At 52.4% G+C, this 24,476-nt stretch overlaps 1 protein-coding gene across 2 annotated transcripts in view; it reads right to left on the reverse strand.

The window, feature by feature from the left end:
• KCNN3 (potassium intermediate/small conductance calcium-activated channel, subfamily N, member 3) overlaps window positions 1-23,951 on the reverse strand; it is a 151,801-nt gene extending 127,850 nt beyond the window's left edge. The window contains exon 1 of one of the 2 annotated variants that reach the window (XM_008592586.1): window positions 22,719-23,789. In XM_008592586.1, the coding sequence (XP_008590808.1) occupies window positions 22,719-23,633 (915 nt within the window). In that variant the 5' untranslated portion in view covers window positions 23,634-23,789. Of the gene's footprint in view, window positions 1-22,718 lie in introns of both variants that reach the window. The other variant, XM_008592590.1, reaches the window with a different exon arrangement.
• Window positions 23,952-24,476: the final 525 nt, after the last annotated feature.

Consider the following 24,476-nt stretch of genomic DNA (forward strand, 5'->3'; position numbering starts at 1 on the left):
CCCCACCCCACCCCACCCCCAGTGCCTGCCCCACCTCCACAGCTGGTCCCGGCATCCCTTCAGCCTAAGCACCCCACATCCTCTGGCTTCCAGGCAGCACCCACTGGGCTCAGGCCTCAAGTGCCCTCAGTCCCAACCTCAGCCCTCATCAAGTCTAAAGTCCTAAGATTAGCAAGGGCTCAGGGAGGATGGGAGGGAAAAGGAGAAGGTGGAGGCTGAGACCCTTCAAAGTAATGGTCAGAAGCCACGGAGAGAAATCAAGCGGCTTAGGTGGGAGTTCTCTCCTCCAGATACCTTCTCACCTGCACCTCCCATAGAGCCCAAGAAAAAGGCACTTGGCAATAGTTACAATTCCAGACAGTACTTAACGAAGTCCAATGCCTCAGCAAGACAGACATTCAGAGAAATAATGACCCAGGGGACTTCTCAGGGAAAGCTGTCTGTACAAGGAGGGGCGGCTGTGAGATTTAATGAAGCCAGTTCCACACCAGGCAAGCACAGTGCGGTGTGTCCCTGCCTCCATGACTGCCCCTGCAAGAGGGAGGGGTGGCTGCACAGCCAGGCTGCAAAGGGGCAGACACCATGTCAGTAGGGAAAGTCTGAGGAACCAGCAGGGGCTGGGGGAAGGAGGCTCATCCCACAGGAGCGAATGGGTGTCCCCCATTACACAAAGATCTGAGCAAGTGCCCTCACCCCCAACCTCTTCCCCTCCCCAACCCTCCTTCAGCCCCTCCATTATGCAAATTGAGCGACTACACAGATTTGCATAATTCATGCATTATTAGTACATGTTCTTGTCAGGCTTTTAGACTTTATAAAGTAATTTTGCTACCTTTAATGGAGAGTAAGAGACAAGGTTCTGGAGAGATTTCCTGTCCTTTTTTCATTACACACAAAAACAGTCTCTAAATCTTAAGCCGGGGAGACGGTTGGTGACAGAAATGAAGTGACTTTCAGTTGGAAACATGACCAAACACTTAGTGACACTTTGGCCAAGAGTGTATCAAGGGTACGCGTGCCAGGCACTGTACCAGTCACACGCCACATCAGCCAAGTCTCTTACACACTCAGGCTGTGGAGTGGTCCCCGGGGAGGTGGGGACATGGAGACTGCAGACATTGTTGTGAAGTCATTTTGGGCTCCTGTGTGATTCGATAACAACAAAACCCCTGCTCCCCACTTGTATCTTTTTTTATATTTTACAAAATGACTTCGCTCCACTGTCTTAAGTCCTACTATACGCCTATCAGGTTGGAAGGGCAACATTTTTGTTTTTTCTTTTTTACTGACCGGTAACGGGATCGCAACCCTCGGTGTCGCGCCCACACCGGGGACCAGCAACGGGATTGCAACCCTCGGTGCTGCGCCCGCCCCTCACTCAGCCAGTGAGCGGGAACCGGTCACCACATGGGATCTGAACCCTCAGCGGGAGCGCCGCCACACTCCCAAGCGGAACGGGATCGCAACCCTCGGTGTTGCGCTCGCACCACACTCAGCCAGTGAGCGGGAACCGGTCACCACATGGGATCTGAACCCTCAGCGGGAGCGCCGCCACACTCCCAAGCGGCGCACTCTCCAGTGCGCCACCGGGCCAGCCCGGAAGGGCAACATTTTAATCCCCATTTTGGAGCTGAGGAAACAAGTCCAAAGACATAAAAGTTACTCACCTCAGACCAAGGCTCCCTGTCTTCTTCCCACTACACTGGGGACGGCCACACCCTGCCACTTCTCCATCTCTCCTTGCCCAGGATGGACATCATGAATCAATCATAGCACTCTTCCCACCGAGCTCAGAAAACACCTCAGAATCCCTGTCAACACAGCCCTTCTGGCAGCTGGTACCAATGGTTCAGAGTTGACACCCAGATAAAACCTGTTTGCTATTCCTGCACTATATCCTGCCAACTCCTCAGCTTCCAGCCAACACTGTGATGTGCTGCAAGTTTCTGGGAAGTGCCTACAGGCTGAGCTTAGGCTGGCTGCTCAGCCCCAGGAACCCCAGACAGCTACCCATCAGCTTGCTCACTGGTTCCAGATGGGCTCCAAATGGACCCAGACACACCTGCCTTTGGCAGCAAACCCAGAAAAGGAACTTACACGTCCCCAAGCCCAAGAGGTCTGTATTCTTCTCACCGCAGGGGCCCCACCATACAGTGACTGCAGAGGCCCACCTTGACTAATGCACACCTGCTTCAGATACAGCAGGGGCCAAAGGTGTCTGCTTCCGAAATGGACCCTAGCTTTGCTGTTCTGGTTTGGGGCCCTCCAAGGGATTCAGCCAGAAAAGGTGCCAAACTCTGCCAACCCCTGCCACACACACACACAATGCCTGGGGACCAATGCCTTGGCCAGCCCCCAGGACACACACCCCATCCCTTGTACGTCCTCTGAGCCTCCTCCAGTCTAGAGAGAGATGCTCCCACAATCCTTCCACATGGGCCCTTTCCACAACCCTGCAAGGACCTATTCAAATAATAGTAATAAAACCCTAAAAGTGCTTATTTTGATCCTCACGCACATCATTGTTATCCAGGGCAAAGAAATGTGAATCCTGCCTTCCCGGATCCCCTACTTGCACCCAAACCCATAGGGCAGACCTGGCTCCTTTCTTCCCCTAGTCAAGAGGCCAGACCCCTCTTAAAGGACAGGAAGCAGCCTGCTGGTCCCAGAGGGAGGGTGGCACATTGCACCCACACCAGCAGGCACCAGCCACCCTGGCTGGAGGATTCTCCTTCTGGAACCCATCAGCACTGGCTTCCTGCCAGCCCCAAGGGAGATGGAATACGCCCTCTTCCTGCCCATGTCCAAAGGGCCTAGATGATGCCTCTCCCAGCCCGAGCCACAACTGTCACCTCCACGCCCTGCATCTCCTTCCCCACTACTCTACCTTCACTTCTCGGAAGGCACCCTCCCCTCTCCCTGGTCTCCTGGGCCCGAAAGCAGCACCGCCACTGCAATCATAAATGGGCTCATTGTCCAAATCATCTCGGGCTTCCTCTGCCAGGCTCGGTGAGTTTCCTTCTTGATATTTACAGCCACCGAGGCTCTTCTCTGGAGGACCATTAGGCAGCAGCATACCAAGGAGGGGGGTGGGATCATCTGCCCCAGAGAGGAGGAGTATTTTATCACTGACCTTGTCTGGAAGTGCTGGTACATAGTGATAATAAAAAGCAGACCGACTTTTAGTCGGTTTTATTTATTTTTTTACATTCTCTACAGACAACATGCCCCTTCATTGTCTGCACCCCGAGCAGACTGCTCCCCCACCCCTCAGTACACCACTGCCATTAAGTGGCTGCAGCCAGTTTCCAGTGGGGCTGGGTCACATTTCAGGAGATGAAAGAGCAAAAGAATACACAAAACGTAGTCAGAGCAGAGAGAAAGTTCTGGCCTTTAGAAGCTCCCCCTCTCTCTGCACTGTTATAGGCACGGGTGATCAAGGCACTTGGGGACTGCCCCTTGGAGACTTACTGTGCTTATTAAAGGATGAATGAATGTTTATTGAGTATTCTGTATGTCCTGGTGCCATTTATCCATCTAGACCCATCACTACGCTATGAGATAGGCATTAGAGCCACCTACAAGCTCAACCTGCCGTCACTGCCAACCACACCTAAAGGAAATCGATGAAGACGCCGAAGCTCAGCGTCCTCCTGTTGGTAATGGCAGAGCCAGGAGCTGAGCCGGGTCTGCCTGACCCCTCACTGCCCATCCCCGTGCCCTGGGCCTCTGCTCAGGGCAGCTCTCATGATGCCTCTCTGCTCCCTGCCTGACCTGCCCTCATGCGTTCACCAACCATTTGCCAAGGGTCCTTGGGTGCCAGGCACTGTGCTGGCACTTTCACAGGCCTTCTCTCCTGGACTCCTCATGACAATCCCAGAAGCACCACCATCCCACTCTATGGATGAGGACGCTGCTCCTCAGAGAACCTGCATACCTGTCCAGATCCTGCTGGGAGGGAAGGGGCAGAGCCTCGGTGAATACCAGGTCATTGGTCTCAAATCCAGGGCTCTTTCCTCTCAGGAGCCTGAGCTGGGCCAGGACCCAGCTGGAGCCCTGGTCAGAGGTCCAGCCAGCCTCTGGGAAATGCCATCACAGAGGCACTGAGGACCAAGGGAGTCACCAACAATGCAAGTGATGCCACAGGCCAGGCATCAATGCCCACCTCGCCAGCCCTGCTGTCCTGACCTCACACAGGAGCTGCCTGCAGGGAGGCTAACATTCTGAAAAGCAGATTTTGAGGTAGATCGTAAGGGTAAATTCTTTGACCCACACAATTGGAAAACCTAGATCTCTGCTGGATATCCTCCTGGGATTTTCCCTGGCCCCTCAAAGCCAACACACCCAAGATGGAACTCACCACCTCAGCTGCTTCCCACGCCTTCATCTCCTTCCAAGGCATCATGGTCCCGCCTCTCCCCACCCATCCTGTCCAGTCCATCACCATATCTTGCCGATTAAAAACAGTGGCTATTTACTGAGCTAAGATCATGACACCTGTGTCCTTATTTAATCCTCTCTCACAACGACCCATGAGCTAAGAATCATTTCCCCCACTTTACACATGCAGAAACTGAGGTTCAGGGAGACCAGGCAGCTTTCCCAATGGCACAGCCTGTCACTACCCAAGCTACGCCATGAACCAAGAGGAGCTGGCACCAGCACGCTGCTGCTACTCCTCCCATATCCTTGAAAACAGGCAGGAAGAGGGTGTATTCCATCTCCCCTGGGCCTGGCCAAAAGCCAGCACTGATGGGTTCTAGAAGGAGAGCCCCCAGCCGGGGCAGCTAGTGCCGGCTGGTGCAGGCATATGCCCACTCTCTAGAGGCCAGCAGGCTGCCTGACTACTTACTGCCTCCCATCCTCCAAAAGAGGCTGGGTTTTGAGCAGAGAAGTGATGTGATTGAACCACAGCACTCACCGGGACTCCCATACACAACCCAGTTATCCAGGGTGGAGAAATGTGAAGCCCAACATGTTTGCCTGCTTCCCCAAAGCCCCCTGCTCTCATGTCTTCCCTTCCATTGCCCCCAGCCTGGTCAAGCCTTCCTTTCTCCTTCTCCAGAACTATTACGATCACACCGCTTCCAGCCTCCTCCTATAATCCACCCTCCATGCTGAGGCTTGATCACACCACTGCTCTGCTCAAATACCTTCCATCGCTTCCTGTGCCTTTAGAAAAAGTGCAAACTCCTCGGCCAGTGTGTAAAGCCCCTTGGGCATGGGCTCCATGTCCCTTTCTAGTCTTCTCTTCCCAACCCTTCCAGGAACACGTGCCTCCTTTGTCCCTCCCTAAGAACTCCTGGCACTCTCAGCTTCGGGCCTCTGCCCCTACTGTTCCTTCGGCTCTGATACTCTTTCTCTTCTGCCTCATGGAGTCCTACTTTCCTTCAAAACCCAGCTCAACCTCCACTTCTTCTAAGAAGCCCCCAGAAATTAATATTTGCAGGCATACTCTTAATGTGACGTGTGCCTCTTTATCACACTTATCCTAGTCTGCCTTGCCTCAGAGTTATGGCAGCCTGAACAGTCCCCCAACCATATATTGTCCATCTCTGTGTCCCCCAACATAGCTAGGGCCAGGACCTGGCACAAAACAGGTATCAGTTAAAGTCTTCCCAGTAGAATATCCTCAGAGCTTCAATATATTGCTACAGGCCTTTCCCCAACTGCAAGTCCTGTCTTTCCCTAGAGCTGGTCCTAAGCTCAGAACAAACACTTGCTTCCCGAGGTGGCCACTGGGGAATCCTGTCCCACTCACCTCAAAAGGATGCTAGCAATGCCCAGGCTGGCACACTCAGCTACTTCTCCCCCTGCCAGGAAATCTGCCACTCAGCCAGCTCTGTCTCCCACTCACACAGCACAGAAATAATAGCCCTGCATTTTCCTGCAAAATCCATCTTCCCCAAATGGAGACTTTAGCTCCACCTGTTCAAGGAAACACAAAACAAGAAACAAGATGAAGCAGGCCTGGGAGAACAGCCATGCAGCCTCGCAAAAGGGGGACTCCTGGGCAATCCCCCTGCTAAAGTTATCGTGCAGTGCTGGGCTGGGAAGGTGACCATCCCACCATCTCCCGTTTAGCACACCACAGCTGACTAAGCATTTTCCCCATTCAGGCTCCCACCTGGTCCACACCTCAGCCCCACCACTGTGTAGACACCACTGCCACATTGACACGAGATCTCACAGGATGAAAAGACATGGATACTAGAAACAAAGAAAAAACTCCATGGAGGCATGAGGAGTCAGGACTTGACCTCAAGTCTTCCCACCTCTGATCCAGAGTCCTTGATGACCCAGGGCTGCCCAGGAGAGGATGAGGGGAGGGGAAAACTGGAATGACAGGCTGCAGTTAATAAAGCAATCTCATTCATCGTCTCCTTTAAACTCATAACAAGCCTGTGAGAATGATTCATCTAAAGCACAGTTTCTCAACCTTACCACCACTGACAATTGGGGCTGGGAAATGCTTTGTTGCAGGGGGCATCTGTTGCCTCTACCCACTAGATGCCTGTAATGTTCCTCCCCTAGTTGTGACAACCAAAAATGTCTCAACATTGCTAAATGTCCTCCTAGAGCGCAAAGTTGCTCCCATTGAGAATCCCTGATCTAAAGGCACAGCTAGACCCCAGGTCTCAGGAGGAGGAGGAGACCTCCCACTGTCCTCACTCTCTCCCATGCAGGTGGGTGCTGCTTTCTCCCCTACTCATGCTACTCACCAGGCATCCCCAGCCCCATACCAGTTCAGATATCTGTTTCTGCACCATCTCCCTGCACTCCAGGAGCAGAGCCTGCCTGCCCACAGGCATTCCTCATGTTCGACATGGATCTACACTCACTGAGAGTCAACACTGACTAAGCGTCAAATCTCTGAGCCAAGGTCACTCATTAAGATCACTTCACAAAATTCAAGGCAGGCACCCTCACCCCCACGTGACAAATAGGGGAATGGACTAAAAGATCAAATCACTAAAGTCAGACAGCCAACAAGGGTCAAGGTCTGGCTTTGAACCCAGGTCAGAAGGCCCATGTCCAGCAGGCCTGGGCTACTCAAGTGGATGGCCTTGGTCTACAGGTCCCAAGACCCTCACCCTCCAAGCCCATGTCCCAGCATCAAACACTGGAGGGGCTGGGAGAGGATGCAAGAGGCCATTCCTTCTCCCTTCCCCCTCTCCTCCCAGTCTCAAAGGAGACAGGTGTGGTGGCTTCCCTGTGTGATCCTTGAGAGCCCTGGCACTCTATGAGCTTTGGACACCTGGTGACACGGTTGGAAACATGAGGGTGGTGATTCCCAGCATCTAGTCCTCACCTCCCCTCAGCTGTGAGACCTTGAAGAGGTTATTCCACCTCTCCAGGCTCATTATCCCTTCCCCCCACATCCCTGTGGAGTTGAAGGTACTGGCAAATTAGGAATGCATACTTTTAGAGTTTTGTATTATTTCAGTAACTTTCCATAAAATCAGGTTTTCCAGCCATGCTGGGGTAGCGTCTGATCATTTACGATTCTTTCACTCATCCCACTGGTGTGAGGTCAGCCCAGAGCAAGGAGATCTGACCTTGAAATGTGGATGGACCCAGTAAGACCCTAGCAACTTCCACTGACCTTCGGGGAGTGAACACAATGGTACTGGAGGCACAGATAACTTATTTGAATTTTTTAAAAATGTGGCCAGCCAAGCCTTGAACTGTCCTGTGGAAAGCAAGAGGAGCCAACCATCATGGAGCAGGGGCCCAGATAGAAGCCTTCCATGGCCCCAAGTGCCGTCCTCTGACCTCTCACAACCTCCAGGGCACGTGCTACCCACATTATATTAAAATTGACACACCTCAAACTTAACGAGTCCAACCGCAAACTCCCTATTTCCTCCCCAAAACTGTTTCTCCCCCAGTCTTCTCCATTCAATGAACACAAACTCCATCTCTCCAGTTGCTTGGGTCCAAAGTCTTGGCCTCATATTTAACTCCCCTTTCTCTCACCACCTTCCCCTGCCTCCCGACAACCATGCCTCCGTTTCATCAGGAATGCCTTCCTTCCAAGTATCCCAGGGATCCAGCCACCTTCTCCTACTCACTGCTACCAGCCAGCTCCAAACCACCACCGCCCTCGCCTGGACGGTCACATGGCTTCCTGCTCCCTTGCCCTTGCTCCCACCTTCCCTGTCAGTTCCCAACTAAGCAGCCAGAGTGATCCTATTAAAACGTAAGTCAGATCTTGTCACTTCTCTACTCAAAGCTCTCCACCTGCTCCCATGTCACCCAGGGTAAAAGCCAAACTCCTCAGTCTACAAAACCCTGCAGGGCCGGTTCCACTTCCCCTCTGACCTCACAACCCCCCCACCCCGCATGCTCCCTGTTATTCACAGAGTCAGCTTCATGGGTTTCCTCGCTGCCCCAAGACCTGCGCTGTCCAATACGGTAGACACTGGCCCTGTGTCTCCACTGAGCCCCTGAAATGTGACTAGTGCAAATGAATTTTTAAATGCATTCAACTTAAATTTTAAAACTGCAACTCCATTCATGTACTGGAAAACTTTTAAGCATGTTTGCAACAACTTGGGTGTGTGAGTCTACTCTTAACTGTACCTTTTATGAACTCTAAAGACAGATCAGACATTTCCAGTGAAGATTTAGAGTCTGATTGAGATGTGCTGTCAGTGTAAGATACACACCGAATTTCAAAGACATGGTATGAAAAGTAGAAAGTAAAATATCTCATTAATAGTCTTTTTACATTGATTACTCATTGAAATGATAATATTTTGGTTATATTGGATTAAATAAAACTATTATTGGGCCGGCCCATGGCTCACTTGGAGAGTGTGGTGCTGATAACACCAAGGCCACGGGTTCGGATCCCTATATAGGGATGGCCGGTTTGCTCACTTGGGAGAGCATGGTGCTGACAACACCAAGTCAAGGGTTAAGATCCCCTTACCAGTCATCTTTTAAAAAATAAAAAATAAGTAAATAAACTATTATTAACGTTAATTTCACATTTCTCTTTTTACTTTTTAAAATATGGCTACTAGGAAATTTAAAATGACAGAGGTGGCTTGCGTTCTATTCCTATCGGACAGTGCTGTCCACAGACCATGCCAGGCACAATCCTGACCCAGGGACTTCACGGTGCTATTTCTGCTTCCCCCAGATTGCTGGCTCCCTCACCAACTTCAGATCTTTCACCAAATGTCACCTTGTTGGTGAGAACCTCCTGTGCCTTTATTTTAAATTACCCTCTCCCCTCAAAACTCCCTGCCCTCCCATCCCAGCTTTATTTTTCTTCACGCTGCTTGAGTACCCCTTACCCAAAATGCTTGGAACCAGAAATGTTTTGGATTTCCTATTTTTTCAGATTTTTTAATATTTGCTGAATGCATACTGATTAAGCATCCCTAATCTGAAAATCCAAAATCTGAAATGCTCCAATGAGCATTTCCTTTGAGCACCATGTTGGCGCTCAGAAAGTTTCAGATTTGGGGGCATTTTAGATTTCGGATATTTGGATTAGAGATGCTCAACCTGTAATACTTATCACCATCTAACATAATATATAATGGATTTATATAGTTTACTGTCAGGTTTACCTACTAAAATGTAAATTCCCTGAGGGCAAGGATTTTTATCTGCTATGGTTTTTTCCTAATATATCTGTGATGCCTAGAACAATATACTGGCACATATAACTATTTGTTGAATGAATAAAATTTATCTATTTTCCTGCCAGGGCTCCCTACTCATCTGGAAGTTTCTCAAGGGCAGCGCCTAGCACACAGTAGGTGCTGACATATAGCTGTGGATGGCAGGCTGGTCTGTTACCAGGATCACTGGGGACACAGGCAGCTTAGCTGTGTCACCCCGTGCAAGGCAAAAGCAAGCACCAAGGAGTCTCACACTGGGCACAGTGTCCCCCCTGCCGCCCTTGCTCATCTCTCCCCTCCCCCGGGGAAGCTCCTAACAGACTCGGGCACCTCAGGGGAGGGTACATTGCCTTTCCTTTCCATTGATTTTTATTCCCCCAGTGAGAAGACAGATCTGTTTCCCCTCTGCCAGAAGCCTCGAGTCATGGCTACTTACATTATAGTAATTAAGTCCCTGCCGTTAGGAGGGTTCAGGAGACTAGCAGGCCTCATGCCAAGGGCTGGCCTGCAGGGAGGAGACAGCAGGGAGGGAGGCTGGCCAGAGGGTCCGTCCCTCAGCTGTCTCCTGACAAGAAAATGTCCACTTAGCCACAGCGCCGTCACAGGTTTTCGTTTGTGGGACAGGAAGATACATCCTGCCCAGCCCACCCTTCCAACACGTGCCCATCACAGCAACTCCCTCCGGCTAGAGTTCGCAACTTCCTTCCACCTCACTCCCTAATTCCATCTCATCCTCACCACCCGCCCGAAGATGGTCAGCCAGGGAAGAATCACCGTCTTCCTCCAGCCCACTTCTCCCACTCACCAGATGACAAAACAGAGACCCAGAATCCAAGTTTCCCTCCCCATGCCTCGTCCAAGGCTTTCCCCTTTACTCCCAAGCTCAGCTGACCTTACCGAGTGCTCAGTATGGGCCAAAAACCACATCACAGGCCTTACGTACAGACTATCTCATTCGATCCTCATGGCAGCCCTAGCAATTGCCTTATGATTAACTCCCAAGGAAACTGGGAATTAAAGCATTGAAGCAACTTTGCAAGGCCACACAGCCAGCAAGTGACAGAGCCAGGAATAAGTCTCAGGCCATGGGTCACATCCAGGAGATGCATGTGTGGTTTGGTCTCCTACAAAACTCACATCAGACCTGTCATTGCTGTTCCACACCTGCCCCCACCACCAGCCCATGAGCTCCATGTCTGCTCAGTGCCAAGCCCCAGAGCCAACCAGAATGCCTGGTGTGGAGTAGACAGACCCTCATGAGTAATTCCTGACTAAAGATGAAGGCTTGGGAAGCAGGTAGGTGGGGTAGAGGTGGGGGAGGGTTCCTGAGATAGACACAGAGAGGGACCAACGGAGGGGAGAGGGGACAGATGCATGAGAGTTTGCATGAAACTAGGGTGGGGCCAGGGGTGTGGGGCACGGGGCTGGGGGTTCATTCTAGTCCTCTGGGTTTGGGTGAATACATCTACATTTGGAGTTATCAGAGTTGCACAGTGAAAAACTTAACAGTAATAACAGTCGGCATTTACCAAGCCCTTTACCCTGTACCTCACGGTTTCTTGTCTCATTTACTCTTTACATCCCCCATGAGGGGGAAAACATCATCATCCCCATCTACAGAGCTGGAGACTGAGACTCAGAGAGGTCAACATTCTTAACAAAGTTGCGTAGCCAGGAAGCCACAGAGCTGGGATCAGAACACCAAAGCGCGGGCTAGGCTGACCCTACCAGGGCACATGGAGACTTGCCTCAGGCCCAGAGCTCAGCCTTCCCTGTCAAGGAGCCCATGGCTCCCAGAGGCTCAATAAACCTCTGTGTCTAAACTGACAGCATCCCCTTCCCCACCTCCACCCCACCTCACTCTACAAGCGCGAATCATCCCACTGAGGCTCTGGGAGAGGCTGGGAGGGCAGTGAGGGCGGCACAGCAGAGGGGTGGGGAGAGCTTTGAGAGAGCAAGAAAAGCTTTTTGGCTTGAGAGGGCCAGTCCAGGAGGTGGTCTGCAAACGCATGTCTGCCACACGGGGCATGGGCTTCAGAGACGCCCCCAGGGTTCAAATCTCAACTCCACTGCTTCCTAGCTGTGAGACCCTGAGCAAGTTACTTAACCTCTCTGAGCCTTGGGTCTGTCATCTGTAAAATGGGGGTAATTACATCCACCTCACAGGGTTGTTGTGAGGATTTAATGAGATGAGGTGTGTGAAAGCATATAGTAGGCCCTTAATAAATATCTATTTTCTTCTCCTCCTCCATCTGTCCCTCTTTTCACTCCTGAATAAGACCTGGTGTTGCTTTGCAGTCATTTTTATGGAAGGGGAAAGAAGTTTCCATTTTATGAGAGCAGCGCATTCTCCCAGGCTGCCGAGGACAGGAATGTTATATATGATCCCATCCACTGGCAAGGAATCCCTCATGATCCAGCCGCCACCCTAGACTTGCTCTCAGCTTACATCAATTTCATCTCACTCTTGAGGGATCTTTCCATCACTGGCACACAGTGTGGACCCAGTCTGCTGTCTTGTGCCAAGATGCCCTCCCACCCCGCCCAGCACCACCACTCCCCAGGAGCAAGAGAAAGCATCTTGGTAGAACCGAGTGCCAGGTCCAGCCCAGAGCAGGAGAGGCCAGGAACCATGGGCCAACTGTGAAGGACCTCGTATGATCCTGAGGCCACTGAGCTCTCAGAAGAAACAACCAAGGCAAAACCCACCACGGATCAGCACAGACAACAGCCCCATGGGTACCAGGTCTGTCCCACATTGAATCCTTCACCTCCACCCTCAGCAAGAGGAATTAAAATCCCACCTATCAGATAAAGAGGCCATTGCTCAAGGCCACACAGCCAAACAGCCAGGCTTTGAGCCCAGGTCTGTGAGGAAAGCCTGTGCTCTTTTAGAAAGAGTGGTGGACAGCAACACATTTGGTTGAGGAAAGATCCTTGTAGCTGACTCAAGTCTTTTAGCACAAAGACCCTTTGCACTTCTGGAATCTAGAATGAGGTCTGGCACATAGTGGTGTTCAGGATATGTCTAGGGAAGGGGGACAGGAAAAAGAAAAAGAAAGGAAGAACTAAAACCTGGAATTCCTACATTCTATCTGCACCTTTGCCACTTACAATGCTGCGTGACCTTGGGCAAGTCATGCAACTTCTCTAGGCTTTAGGGATCCTGTGAGGAGGTGGCTGGTCCCTGCCCTGCCTCCCTGATGGGGTGGGAGGCATGTGCAGGGACCATGCCCACCTAGGCTAGCATACCTGGCTGGCCCAGGGAGCTTGGCCATTCAGTGCAGTCATGGTCCCATGCCAGGCCACATATGCCACCAGCTTCCCCCAGCTGACTCCCCTGGGTCATCCTACCAATGCCATCCAGCTCTGAGCCCCTCCAAAGGTAGTGGCCCAACACAGAGCAAGATGCCTACCCTAAGCCCTCGCCTTGAAGGTAACCACCCAGGTCAGTAGCTCCAGGCATTCCCATGTATGGGAGCTATTCGGGGAGCCAACATCTTTTCTACCAGAAGCTGGAAAAGAAAGAAAATGGCTAAGCCCCAATTTGTTAAAATCAGAAATCTTCTCAAAAGGGAGAAAAGGCTCTTCAAAGATCCCTGCTAGTGCAGCCTTGTGGTTGTGCAGGCAGGAGCTAACTCAGCAAAAGGCAACAGGGGCCACCACCATTCACCGGCAGCCTGGAACGTGCCAGCCACTGGGCTGGCCACTCACCCAACCATTAGCAAGTTCAGTTCTTACCAGGCTAGTGAATGTCAGTATCCCCATTGAGAAATGGGGAAACTGAGTCTCAAATAGTTTGAGTTACAGGCCTTCAGGTAACCCAGCAGTAAGGAGTGGGCCAGAATTGGCACCCAGTGCAGTCTCTCCCACCTCCCCCCAGGGCCTCCTCAGTTCAGAGCCACCTACGGGTCAGCAGGAGAGATGGCCCTGTCCAGGCAGCAGGTCATCTGCCTCCTCCTCCCCACTTGCTGGGTGACCCGGGGCAAGGCACCCACCTGTATGGGCTTCTCCATCCATAACCTGAAGCTAAACACCAAACAACTGTCCTTGTCAATGCTGCTGGCAGGCTCCAAGGGGTAGGTGCCAGCCCATTCAGCCCTTTGACGAGCACCCTTTAAGACAGCTTTCTGTATTCATTTGACACTGAGCACCACTTCTGTCCTTTAAGAAAAATGCCCAACAAGCTGACTCAAAAATAACAGATGCCAATTTGCATATTATTTCACACATCATTTGCATGTTGTTCATTTAGTATCACCAAGTCTCTGCTCAGAATACAATTCTGGTTACCTTGTGACCAGCCTTGTTGAAAAAAAAAGGCTTCCATGCAGGGCAAGCCCTGGTCCCCAGCACATCCTTCCCTACGCAGCTGCTCTCCGTGCCCCTCAGCGCTCGTCTGGGAAGGTTAGTTACCAACGGCCACAGCCCTGGTGCTCCAAGCAGAGGCAGAAAGAACCTTCTGAATTCTAGAAAGCACCCTGTCTCAAATCTTGAAGGAAAGATTGTGTTCTCTTCATGACACATCAAGCAGTTGTAGCACTCTTCTTCCCTGGCTCTGTCCCAGGCTGGCCTCCTGGTTGGCATCCTCCCTGTAAAGCCACTCTCCCACCCTCCTTCTGCCTGGTCATCATGTGTCCCCCTGACCTTCCTCCAGGCCTTTCAGCCTCTAGCCTGCCCCCACGGGCTTATTTTTGTTCCCTCTCCACCTGTCCTATTTGCATGTCCACACCCAATTAGTTATGCCCAGGCCACAGAGTGCTGACTCTGAGCATAGAATAAGTGGGCCCCCTGGGGTAAGAAGGCTCCAGAAGTCTAGGCCAGGCCACCATTACAGCCCGCCTTCCAGGGAACAACCCAGTGCCCTCTCACTTACACAGCTTTGCCCAGTAAGACCCATGTCTTTCACATGTGCTCAACTATTCCAGAACCCCTTTCTCCTAGCAAGGACACCATCTCCTCCACAGCCACCTGGAGAGTGTGGAGTGGTGACAAGTTCACTCGTGCCCCTCCAGTCCTGATCTTGGCATCTTCTGATGACTATTCTCATCAAAGCAACAGCTGACAGATACTGAGGCTCAGTGTGTGCCCCGGTCTGTGCTGGGTACTAGGCTCCAGGTAGGGGTTGTGATTCCCTCTTAACATCCCAGGAAACAGGCTCTGGGTTCAGTAAGCTCCCCAGAGACCCACCATTGGTATGCTGCTAAGTCAGGTTTTGAACTCAGATCCCAAGTCCTTAACTTCCATGTCAAGCTACCTGTGTCCATTAAGATCACCTCTGAGAAAAGAACATCAGGTCTTCAGGACAGAGTGGGCAAAATTTTGAGCCCCTGGCAATTACAGATACTAACTATTGAGTCCATCACTGTGCCCTTGCCCTTGACATAAGCATTGCACTCCCTGCTCAAAACCTCTTGGGATGAGACAGTCCCAGCAACTTTCTCAGTCTTCTCTTTCCTCCATACCTGCCCCTGAGGACACAATGTGGGAGGAACTTCAAGCTGCCCCACATGCCCAGCTCTGTTACCTACACACTCTGCCTCCTCCACCCTAACTTCCAACATTCTCGTACTCAGAAATGACACCTTGCCTGTAACCCTCCCATCCTGGATTGTCTAATCCTTCAGGTACCTCTCCACTTGCTATAGGGAGCCTGTCCAATGTCCCCAGACTGAGTTACTGCCTCCATCCTCAGTGCTCCCAAGCACTAACACCGTAAACCACAGTCTAGCCTAGATCAAAGTTGTCTGGGTGCACACCTGATGCCCCTGGAGAATATGAGTTTGAGGACTATGGCTCCATTGTCCTTGTGATGGAGCATTATCTGGACTCAGATTACAAAGCCTGAGAGGAGGAAAGGAGTTCAGCTCCTATATTTTAGCTAGAGAGACAGAGGCCCAGAGAGGTGGAGGGACTTGACAAAGATCACACAACAAGCTGGAAGCAAGAGGTAGAAGCACCTCCTTACAGCTCCTGCAAAGCAGATACAGGCTTTGCTTGAGCACTAACTGCCACCGACAGAGCTAGACAGAGGCATGAGGCAAAGGCAGGGAAGTAGGAAAACGGGACTCAGGAATGAAGACAGAAATTCTAGCACAAGGAATGGAGAAGCTCTTAGATGTCCCCTCACCCACATCCCCAGCAGAGATGTGTGGTGGGGTTTGGAACATGGAAACCAGCAGTACACTAGAGTCCCGAGCTCTCATTCTAGAACCATCTTTCCTGAGTCTGGGCACCTGGAGTAAGTCACTCAACCCCATGACTACCTGGAGTAGTCACAAAACTCTGCAGCTCAGCTTTCTCATCTGTGAAATACAGTTGGTTTTGATGACTCCTGGATCATTGCAGGGCTCATGAGGAATAACAGGCATGAAAATACCTTGTAATATGTAAGATGCTGAGCCCATGTGCTTGCCACATCGGTAGCCTCGAGCCAGCACTGGAGAAGGAGAAAGGAGGACTAAGTGAAGAGCAAGGGGGTGACAGCAGGGAGAGGGCTGTTTATGGAAGTGACAGGTCTGGGGGGTCCTGCTGGCTCTCCAGGTGTGGAGGAGGGGGTGCTGTGGGGCTGTGGCAGGAGCCCACACCAGTAAAGGCCTGTGCCGGACGGACTCTCATCTTCTCTGTAATCCCCACACCTACCCCCTCACAGCTTGTCCAGTATCGCCCCGAGGGCAGAATTACCAGACTTCCCAGGGGAGGCATCTCAAAGACTGACCATGGGCCTGTCTGCAATCTCACTCTGAACCCAGGCTACCCCAGAGGTCCACCTGTGCCCTGGCTGCCCTCAGAACACTGTCTTCTCATGGCTGGTATCTCCCACCCTCCATCAAGCCCTTCCCGCCCATCTGTTGGTAAAGTTCCTCCTGTCCCAACATTCTGCATCATGGGTTTCATATCTGTGTCTTTTAAGAATATCAGCTATGTATCCAGCAGTAGCAGGCAAGGGGAAGGGCATGAACTTGGGAGTCAAACAGGCTGGGGTCTTATGATAGCTCCTGTACCGCAGCTGTGTCAGTTTGGCCCAGTGACCTTGTCTACAAAGGGAGCCGTGAGCATCACCTACTCCTAGGACTCTCAGTTGGAAAGTCAGTCCGGTGCTCAACAAACGGTCCTTGCCTTCCCATTTCCTGTCACTCTGCAACATTCACAAGCCAACGCAGTGCTGGGCACAAAGATCAGGCAGCATGATCCCTGCCCCCAGCCCTGCTCCCCTCCTTTCTCCCAGCTGAGCTCCTGGGGGTGAAATGACAGGGTAAGAGGAGGGGGCACCTAAAAACCCATTAGCCTCCTCCGGACTTTCCTCACCAGAAGAAAAGGCACTAGAATTTTCCTCCCCACAGCTCCTGAGAACAGCAGTCTTAGAATTCCCCACCCTCATTATTTAAAGAGGAATAGGTAGCTTTCTTCTTTTTCTCTCTCCCTTTGGGGTTTTGAAAGAAAAAGAAGAAAAACAGCTACAAATGAACACGCCAGTCTGCCTGTCACTGAGCTGAGCAAAGTGATATCTCATCAATATACAGCCGCCCCTCACAACCCCCCTCTCCCCCCCACACACTCATTTTCTCCCCCAAATGCGCCTTACAAATAGCTGCAACAGAATCAAAGCTCTCTATTCAGATTTTACATTTCCATCCAGGCCTCAGATTCACTACAGAGGTTAGTCAAATTTTTTTATTTTGTTTTTCTTTACCTTATGTTTTTTAAAGCAGATCTGTGGACCATAGCCTCACAAATCCCCCTTCCTGAAAGTTCACTAATGGAAATAAAAGGCCTTCGAATAGCTTTTTAATTAGCCTGTGCAGGAGAGAAATGCCCCAGCCATTGCGCCAGTGCCCAAGAACCCGGGCAACACCGCCTGTGGGTAAGGGAAGCCGGATGTGTTATGAAGTCTTCCCCCAGGACAGTTATAAATAGTGTGATGACATGCAAAGGATATGCATATATAACAAGTTAGCTGTCCCCCCTGTGGGTTACAAACGTTTGACTCATTTGCAGACTGTCCAAAAAGATTATAAATAAAGTCAGCACCACGCCCAGGGCAGGGGGGAGGGGGAGAAGGGCCTATTCTCACACTGCCAGAGCTGCTCTTGCCTGCCTTACTGTGACCTGTGAGAATGAACATGTGCCCGGGGCCCTAAGCAGCTGGCTTTCAGGCTCCTGCCTGTAGCCGAATCATTTCTACAGTCTCCTGCCTTCTGCAACCATGTCCTGCAGGTCATCCCACAGGGAAGGCCCATGGGGAGAGGTCTGTCCCACTCCTACTTTCCCAACATGCCTGAAACCACAGACACTGGTGCCCTGAGACATCTTCTCGAAAACACCAGGACATCCTCTGACAGCCACCCATCTACCCCAAAGCAGCATGTGGGTCCGAGCAGAGGGTGCAGAGCCATTCACCTGGCTGCTGCTCTGCCCTTATGCGGACAAGACCTGCATGGCTGCAGGGTGGGGGTGGGAAAGGAGCAGAAGAACTGGGTCTATTCGGGCTGGAGGCTGGGGGTGGATTCACTGACCTCTGTGAGGTCACCAAAGAGATAGGCAGCAAGCTGGCCCTGGCCTAAAGGACACCATTCTCTCTGAAGAGCGAATGGCTTGGGGACCAGGCTCCCCTAGGCATGCAAAGAAGCCTGCCCCATCAGGGTGGTCTCCCATGAGGTGGTCTGAAAAAGGAAGAGTAACTAGAAATGAGAAAAGAAGTCATGCATGGGAGTAGACCGGGTGGCCCGGGTAAGCACCTCCACAGCGACTCCTCATTCTGTGGCCACAAGCCCAGTCAGGGGTAGCAGGGAGGAGCAGAAGGGCAGGAAGTCGGTGGGGCAGGCAGGAACGGGGCATGAAGGGGGCAGAGGATCAGCTCTGCCTGGGAGGTGAAATTCAGACCGATTTCCAGGCCAGGGATGGGAAGTGGTTTGAGGTTGTACAAAATTGGTGAAAAAGGAGAGCCACCCTGCTGCACCAGCATTTTCCAGCCTCCCCTGAAACAACCCCACAGCCTGATGCCTGAGGTCCCTGAGAAACAAGACTCACTGGTGACTCGTCAGCTGGACAGAGGCACCAGCTCAGCCACCAACAAGATGGCATGATGGAAGTGGGGAAATCCAGTCTGGTCGGGAGGGGGAGGGCAGGCCAGGCCTTTCTATCACTAACTCTCTCTGGACCCAGTCAAGAGAGCACAGCAGGCAGTATAAGGCAATAGAGTGGGTGTGCCCCAAACCAGCTCTAGAAGAAAATAAAGAATACCAAGAAAGATTTCCCAGATCCTCATTGCTCCAACCCTAACTGGCACTGATAGGTAGAAACACTGTCACTAAGAGGGTCTCTAGACCCGGCCCTGTCATGATGTCTAAGCCTTCACAAAGTAAATCCACCTACTTAAAAAACAAAACAACAACAACAAAAATCACCTGGGCTCCTCAGGAGTAGCCCAATAACTTTAGAAGCCTATTAGGGCCACCTCAGGCATCCCCCTGCCATCCGGCCTCACAGCCTGGACATAATAATGAATGACTGTCCTCTATCCGAGCTTGCCTGGGAGCCAAGCCCCACCTCCCCGCTCCAGGCTGATAACCTTCTAGCTCTCAGCAGCACTTCTTCCCGGTGTCATCGCCTACGGCCTGTGAGGGTGGGAGCTGGGGATTGTTCTGTCCCAATTCTCAACCTCCTCACACCGGCTCCCTTTTGCATTAACTTCGAACACTCAGGGAACATGCCATGTTTCTCTTTGAGAGACCCAGGCCTGCATGCTGAATTCCTTCCCCAGCTACAGATATTAGCCAAAGACAGGTGAACAAGAAGACCACGATCCCATAGGGAAAAAAGGAGAGAACTTCAGAAAGCAGCAGCCCAGGCACAAGGTCAGTCAATCACTTGGGGGAAAAAAAATGTGTGTCCTCTCTAGAGGGCCTTTGAGGGGGAACTGCTACAATCAGTGTGGAATGACCCCATCTGACTGGCATGCCTGAAGTCACCCTGCCCCTCCTCCTGCCTCCAGACTGGTCAGAAAGCCAATCACACACACAAAGCTCTCCAGCAAAAGAGAATGCCACCCACCCACCCTCCCCTGGGTCTACTGAGTATCTCTGACTTCTCCCAGGTGGTAATTCTTCATTCCAACCCAACTCTCTTGTCACAAATAGAGTCCATTTTCTCCATGAGGCTGGGGAACAGATGCTCACTCCCCCCCAACACACGCACAACAGACCAATGTTTTAAGGTGGTATCTAGGCAGACCCAGCCCCTTCTCAGAACTTCTTCCCTCTGAGATTCCACATCTCACTCCATTATGACAATTCTTAGTTCCCAACCTAAGGCCCTAACTTATTCTAGAGCCATAGTTAGATAACAGAGAACAAGACATCTCTTTTCCTCCCATCATCATTATTAATAACAATCACAACAGATCCCATTTATTGAACAGGCACTATATGGAGTGCCTCACACTTATCTAATTTAATTCTCTCCACTTAGCTGGGGAAACAGGCCCACAGAAGCTACATGAATTGTCCAAGATCACACAACTGGAATTGGCTGAGCTGGGATCCCAACTTCAGTCCCATTCTTTGAAAGGATCCCATTGCCTCCAGAAGAGAGAAGAATATCTGCCATGCCACCTCCCCCCACCTTGCCCTTTCCACAGGGCCTGGCACATAAGTGATGCCCAGAAAATATTTGTTCTGTAAATGACTCAAAACATGGATGGATAGATGGAAAGATGAGTGAGTGGGTGAGCAGGTTAAAGTGAGTCCTGCTTATCACAACACTAGCCCTAAGGTGCACAGGAAGTGACCACTTTGCTAGCTGAGGCTAGCAGGACCTTCTCAGCTGCTCCCCCTCATGCTGCCATCAGTGGGAAGGTCAGCAATTTAGAAACAGGGGAAGCCAAGCAGCTCAGGTCTCCTCACCATTCATTCAGGTCTGCCTTCCCCAGCTCTGGGAAAGCCCCTTTCCCTGAGTATTCCCTCAGGGGTGGCACCTGCCCTGGGCAGGGAAGACAGCCGGCGAGTCAGCCAGCCATTCCTGACCAGCGGTGATTCTCTGATCACATTAAGACAAATGTGCATGGATCCCACACTGGGAACTGTGCACAGCCACTGTCTCTGGGAAGAACCTTTTCCTTAAGAGCTCTGCCCACAGGGATCACTGAAAGAGGAGGTGCTGGTGTTGCCCCTTCCCCTCACCCCCCTAGCACATGAGCCTTCATCAGTTTCCCCCAGTGAGGGCTCTAGGTCCCAAGGGGGTGACTGGAGGGAGCTAGGGCTGTGCCCAGAATGGGAGCCAGCCCTGCAGAGGCTGCCAACCCCACCTCCCAGAGCCTCCAGCAGGAGAGGCAGTTCTGAGAAGGCAGTGAGCAGAAGGACCAGCAGACTCAGAGGCTCATTACAGGGAATGACTAAGTGAGCTGCGATTCCAGGGGAAACCCCACTCGCTCACTGAGGGGCTCATCCTTGAGCTGTTTAGACTAAGGCGGCTTCCAGGTGCTACCCTCAGCTGGGCAACCCCCTCCGAGCAGCCAGGGTCCTGAAGGACCCTCTGCCTGAAAGTCTTGATTCTGGCTATTCAGATTGTCTGACAGGTCTGCCCCACCCGTTTCCCAGGAGGGCCAGCAAGCCTGCCCACCCCTGATTAAAGCTAGATTCTGGGAATGGGGGAAATCCGATCAGCACCTCCTAGGTTTTTGTGGCTGGATTTCAACAAGGAATGTGACAGTCTCGCAGCAGCTGTGCCCTGCCTGAAACAGGCTCTATTTGAAACCTCCAACAGCTGAACCCCTCCCAGCTACCCGCTGGCCAACCCAGCCACCCCCTTCCCCAAATGACAATAAATAGAGAAATTCAAGCAACAAGCAGGCGCATACACATGCACACGCACGTGCACACACATACCCCCCCCTCACACACACACCCCAACAGATTGGGGGTGAGGGGTATAGTGGGAAAAAAGCCAAACTTATCCAACGATTCCCCAGGTCTCCAAGCCGTCCAGCCCACAGCAGGAGGGCTCCCCACACCCCAGCCCCTCACACGCAAAGTACCTACAGAAACCCACCTTCCTCAATCTCCATTCCCACTAGGAGGGAAGCCCCCTCCTCTGTGTTGGGGCTGGATGAGAGGCTGGAGCAGTGGAACCAGCTCCCCCTGAAGCTGGTGCCTGCCGTTCTCCATCCAGGCGCGCACTCACACATACACTCATCTTTATTTATCCCGAGGAGGAGTGGGGTGGGAGGGGAGAGCCAGGGCTGTGCTGGGGGCGCGGGCTCGCGGGGACCGCCTGGGAAGTCCTGTCATCGCATCCCAAGGAGAGGGCTCCCCCCGGCTGATACCAAGGCAGCGCCCATCTGCTCTGCCCAGGTAACACCTGTAGCCATTTTTATCAGGGGATGTTTACGAGGCAGCGGCAGGTTGATTCTGAGTCCTCTTTCCTAAGGGAAGGGAGCGCTGATTTCCTCCGCCTGCATTTTTACCTCCATGCCCTCAGGAGACTCAGGCCACTGGTGCTTTTCTGTTTTGCCCCGAATCTCTCCGGGAAGAGGAGGGAAATAGAAACTTGGAAAGAGAGGGAGAAGACAGGGACAGTAGGGACTTAGGCAACGGTATGGAATCCCCACCCCCCACCCAGACATTTATTTCTTTTTTATCCTCGCGAAAATGGAGCAGAGCAGGGAGGGGAGGAGAGGAGGGGAAGTCGCAGGAACTGGCAAACACATCAACGCAGAGTGTAATTAATTAGTGCGTTAAGCTGCTGGGTTATGCTTTAGCACGAGTGAGTTAGGAGGAAAAACGACTTCTCAGAAGGGATTCTTCAATCCTCCCTATCACAAAGTCTGCAAATTAGACATAGTGTATGGGGATGTCCCCCTCCAAAGGAAGCAAGGAATGAATTCTCCCAGGATCAAGAAGGAAAACCATGGGAAGTTAGTGTTCAATATAACTGAGCAAACGCCTCTCCCCACCACCATCACCTCTCCTCTCCCAATCTCTCTCTCCCAATCCCCAATCTCTCTCTCTCTCTCTCTCTACCTACCTACCTACATATATTCCTTTTGTTCAAGGTATAAAGAGAAACCACAGCCCCTACCTTTGAGTACAAACCCCAAGACAGCTCGGTCTCTATCACCATTACAACAATTCCAAACATCCCAAAAATCAGAGCATAGTCACTCAGTCGCTTTCTCTTTTCAAACAGGGCCCTCCTGTGTCCCAGCTTATAGCCAATGTTTTGGTTTTTCCGCTTGTTGGCTTTGGGGAAGGTGGTGCTGCTGGCAGTGGTGCCAGCATGCTGGTGGTTTTGGGTGGCGTTGGGGTGATGGAGCAGGGTCTGGTGGGCATGGTTGTCCTCCCGGGAGGAGATGATGATCTCCGGGGGGTTGCTGGGGCTGAAGAGCTGGAGGGGTTGGCCCTCCGGCTCGGCCTCGATGAGGTTCCTCCTGGAGGCGCTGAGGCGGCTGAGGGGCTTCATGACCCCACCGCTGTACTTGCAGGAGCTCATGGCGATCTCCGTGAAGGGGTTGCTGTCCCGCCGATGCACCAGGGGGCTGGCCTGCCGGTGCCGGCTGCCTCCGCCAGGCCCACTTGTGGCTGTGGAACTTGGAGAGTGGCCAAGCAAGTGGTCATTGAGATTGAGCTGGCTGCCTTGCCTGGAGGAAGGGTGGAGGATGGCGGTGGAGTTGGACGAAGGGGGGCCCCTGAAAGCGGTGGGAGAGGAGTGGAGCAGGCCGGGGTGGACGGGCTGACTCTGGAGTTGGGCTAGATGAGACAGGGGATGCGGTGGCTGCTGCTGCTGCTGCTGCTGGAGCTGCGGAGGCTGAGGCTGCAGTGGGGGTCCCGGGGGCTGCTGGGGGGCTGCTGGTGGCGCTGGCGGTGGTGGTGGTTGCTGTTGCTGCTGCTGCTGCTGCTGCTGTTGCTGCTCATCCCCGGAGGATGGACAGGGGCACTTGGGGTCTTCATCCAGGTCCCCCACCCCCGAGTCATGGAAGTGCCCAGAAGTGTCCATCTTGAGGCCTGGCTGGATTCCCTGCAGCACAACCCCCCACCCCAAAGCCACTCTTGCTCCAAAGATGTCCTCAAAGAAAGCCAGGCATCCAAGCTCCCCCACCAGTGTCTTGGCTCCAGTCCTCTCTCTTTGGCTTGCTCCGGTTCTCTGGGGCTGCCTGGAGTCCAGACGCTGCCACTCAAGAATGCATTGTATTGGGCAGGGAGGGAGAGCAGCAGGGGAGGCTTGGAGAAAGAAGGGGGAAAGAACTCTGTCTCAGGAGGTGGTCCTCCAGGAGCGTGCGAAGCCAGGCTCAGCTTCACTCCTCGCTGGCTCAATAGCTTTGCTCTCCTCCTCCTGCCACTGTTATATCGTAAGCCAAGCCCACTTATTAGCAGCTGGTCTCATTGGCTTGGCTTAACCCTCCAACCACCTCCTAACTCCGCCCCCCGCATAGGCTCCTCCTCTGAGGCGGGGCCTGCCGTCCTCGCTCCCGGCCCCAGTGGCAGCGCAGCGAAGGCTGGGAACTGTAGTTTTTGCTACCCCACCCCGGAGCCGAGCAGCTGCCCTCTTCCCTCTGACAGGTATGGCTGAAATCCGCAAGCCCACGGCGACAAGGGATGTACGCTCGCGCGGAGCGGTGGGGAGGAGGGACAGAGGGCCACCTACGGAGGGGAGCAGTGCACCATGATGAGGGGGCAGGGAGAGAGAAGACAAGCACGTATTAATGGCCAGGATCTACGGACGGTAGGTTGCTTCACACATATTATCCAGGTACATCCTGCAAACACCCAAGGAGGTGGGCATTATGTTCCCATTTTACAAAGGAGAAAACTGATGCTCAGAGATGTTGAGTAACAGCTT

This window comes from Galeopterus variegatus, unplaced genomic scaffold, assembly GCF_000696425.1.
Source record: "Galeopterus variegatus unplaced genomic scaffold, G_variegatus-3.0.2 Scaffold154, whole genome shotgun sequence".
In the NCBI taxonomy this organism is placed as follows: domain Eukaryota; kingdom Metazoa; phylum Chordata; class Mammalia; order Dermoptera; family Cynocephalidae; genus Galeopterus; species Galeopterus variegatus.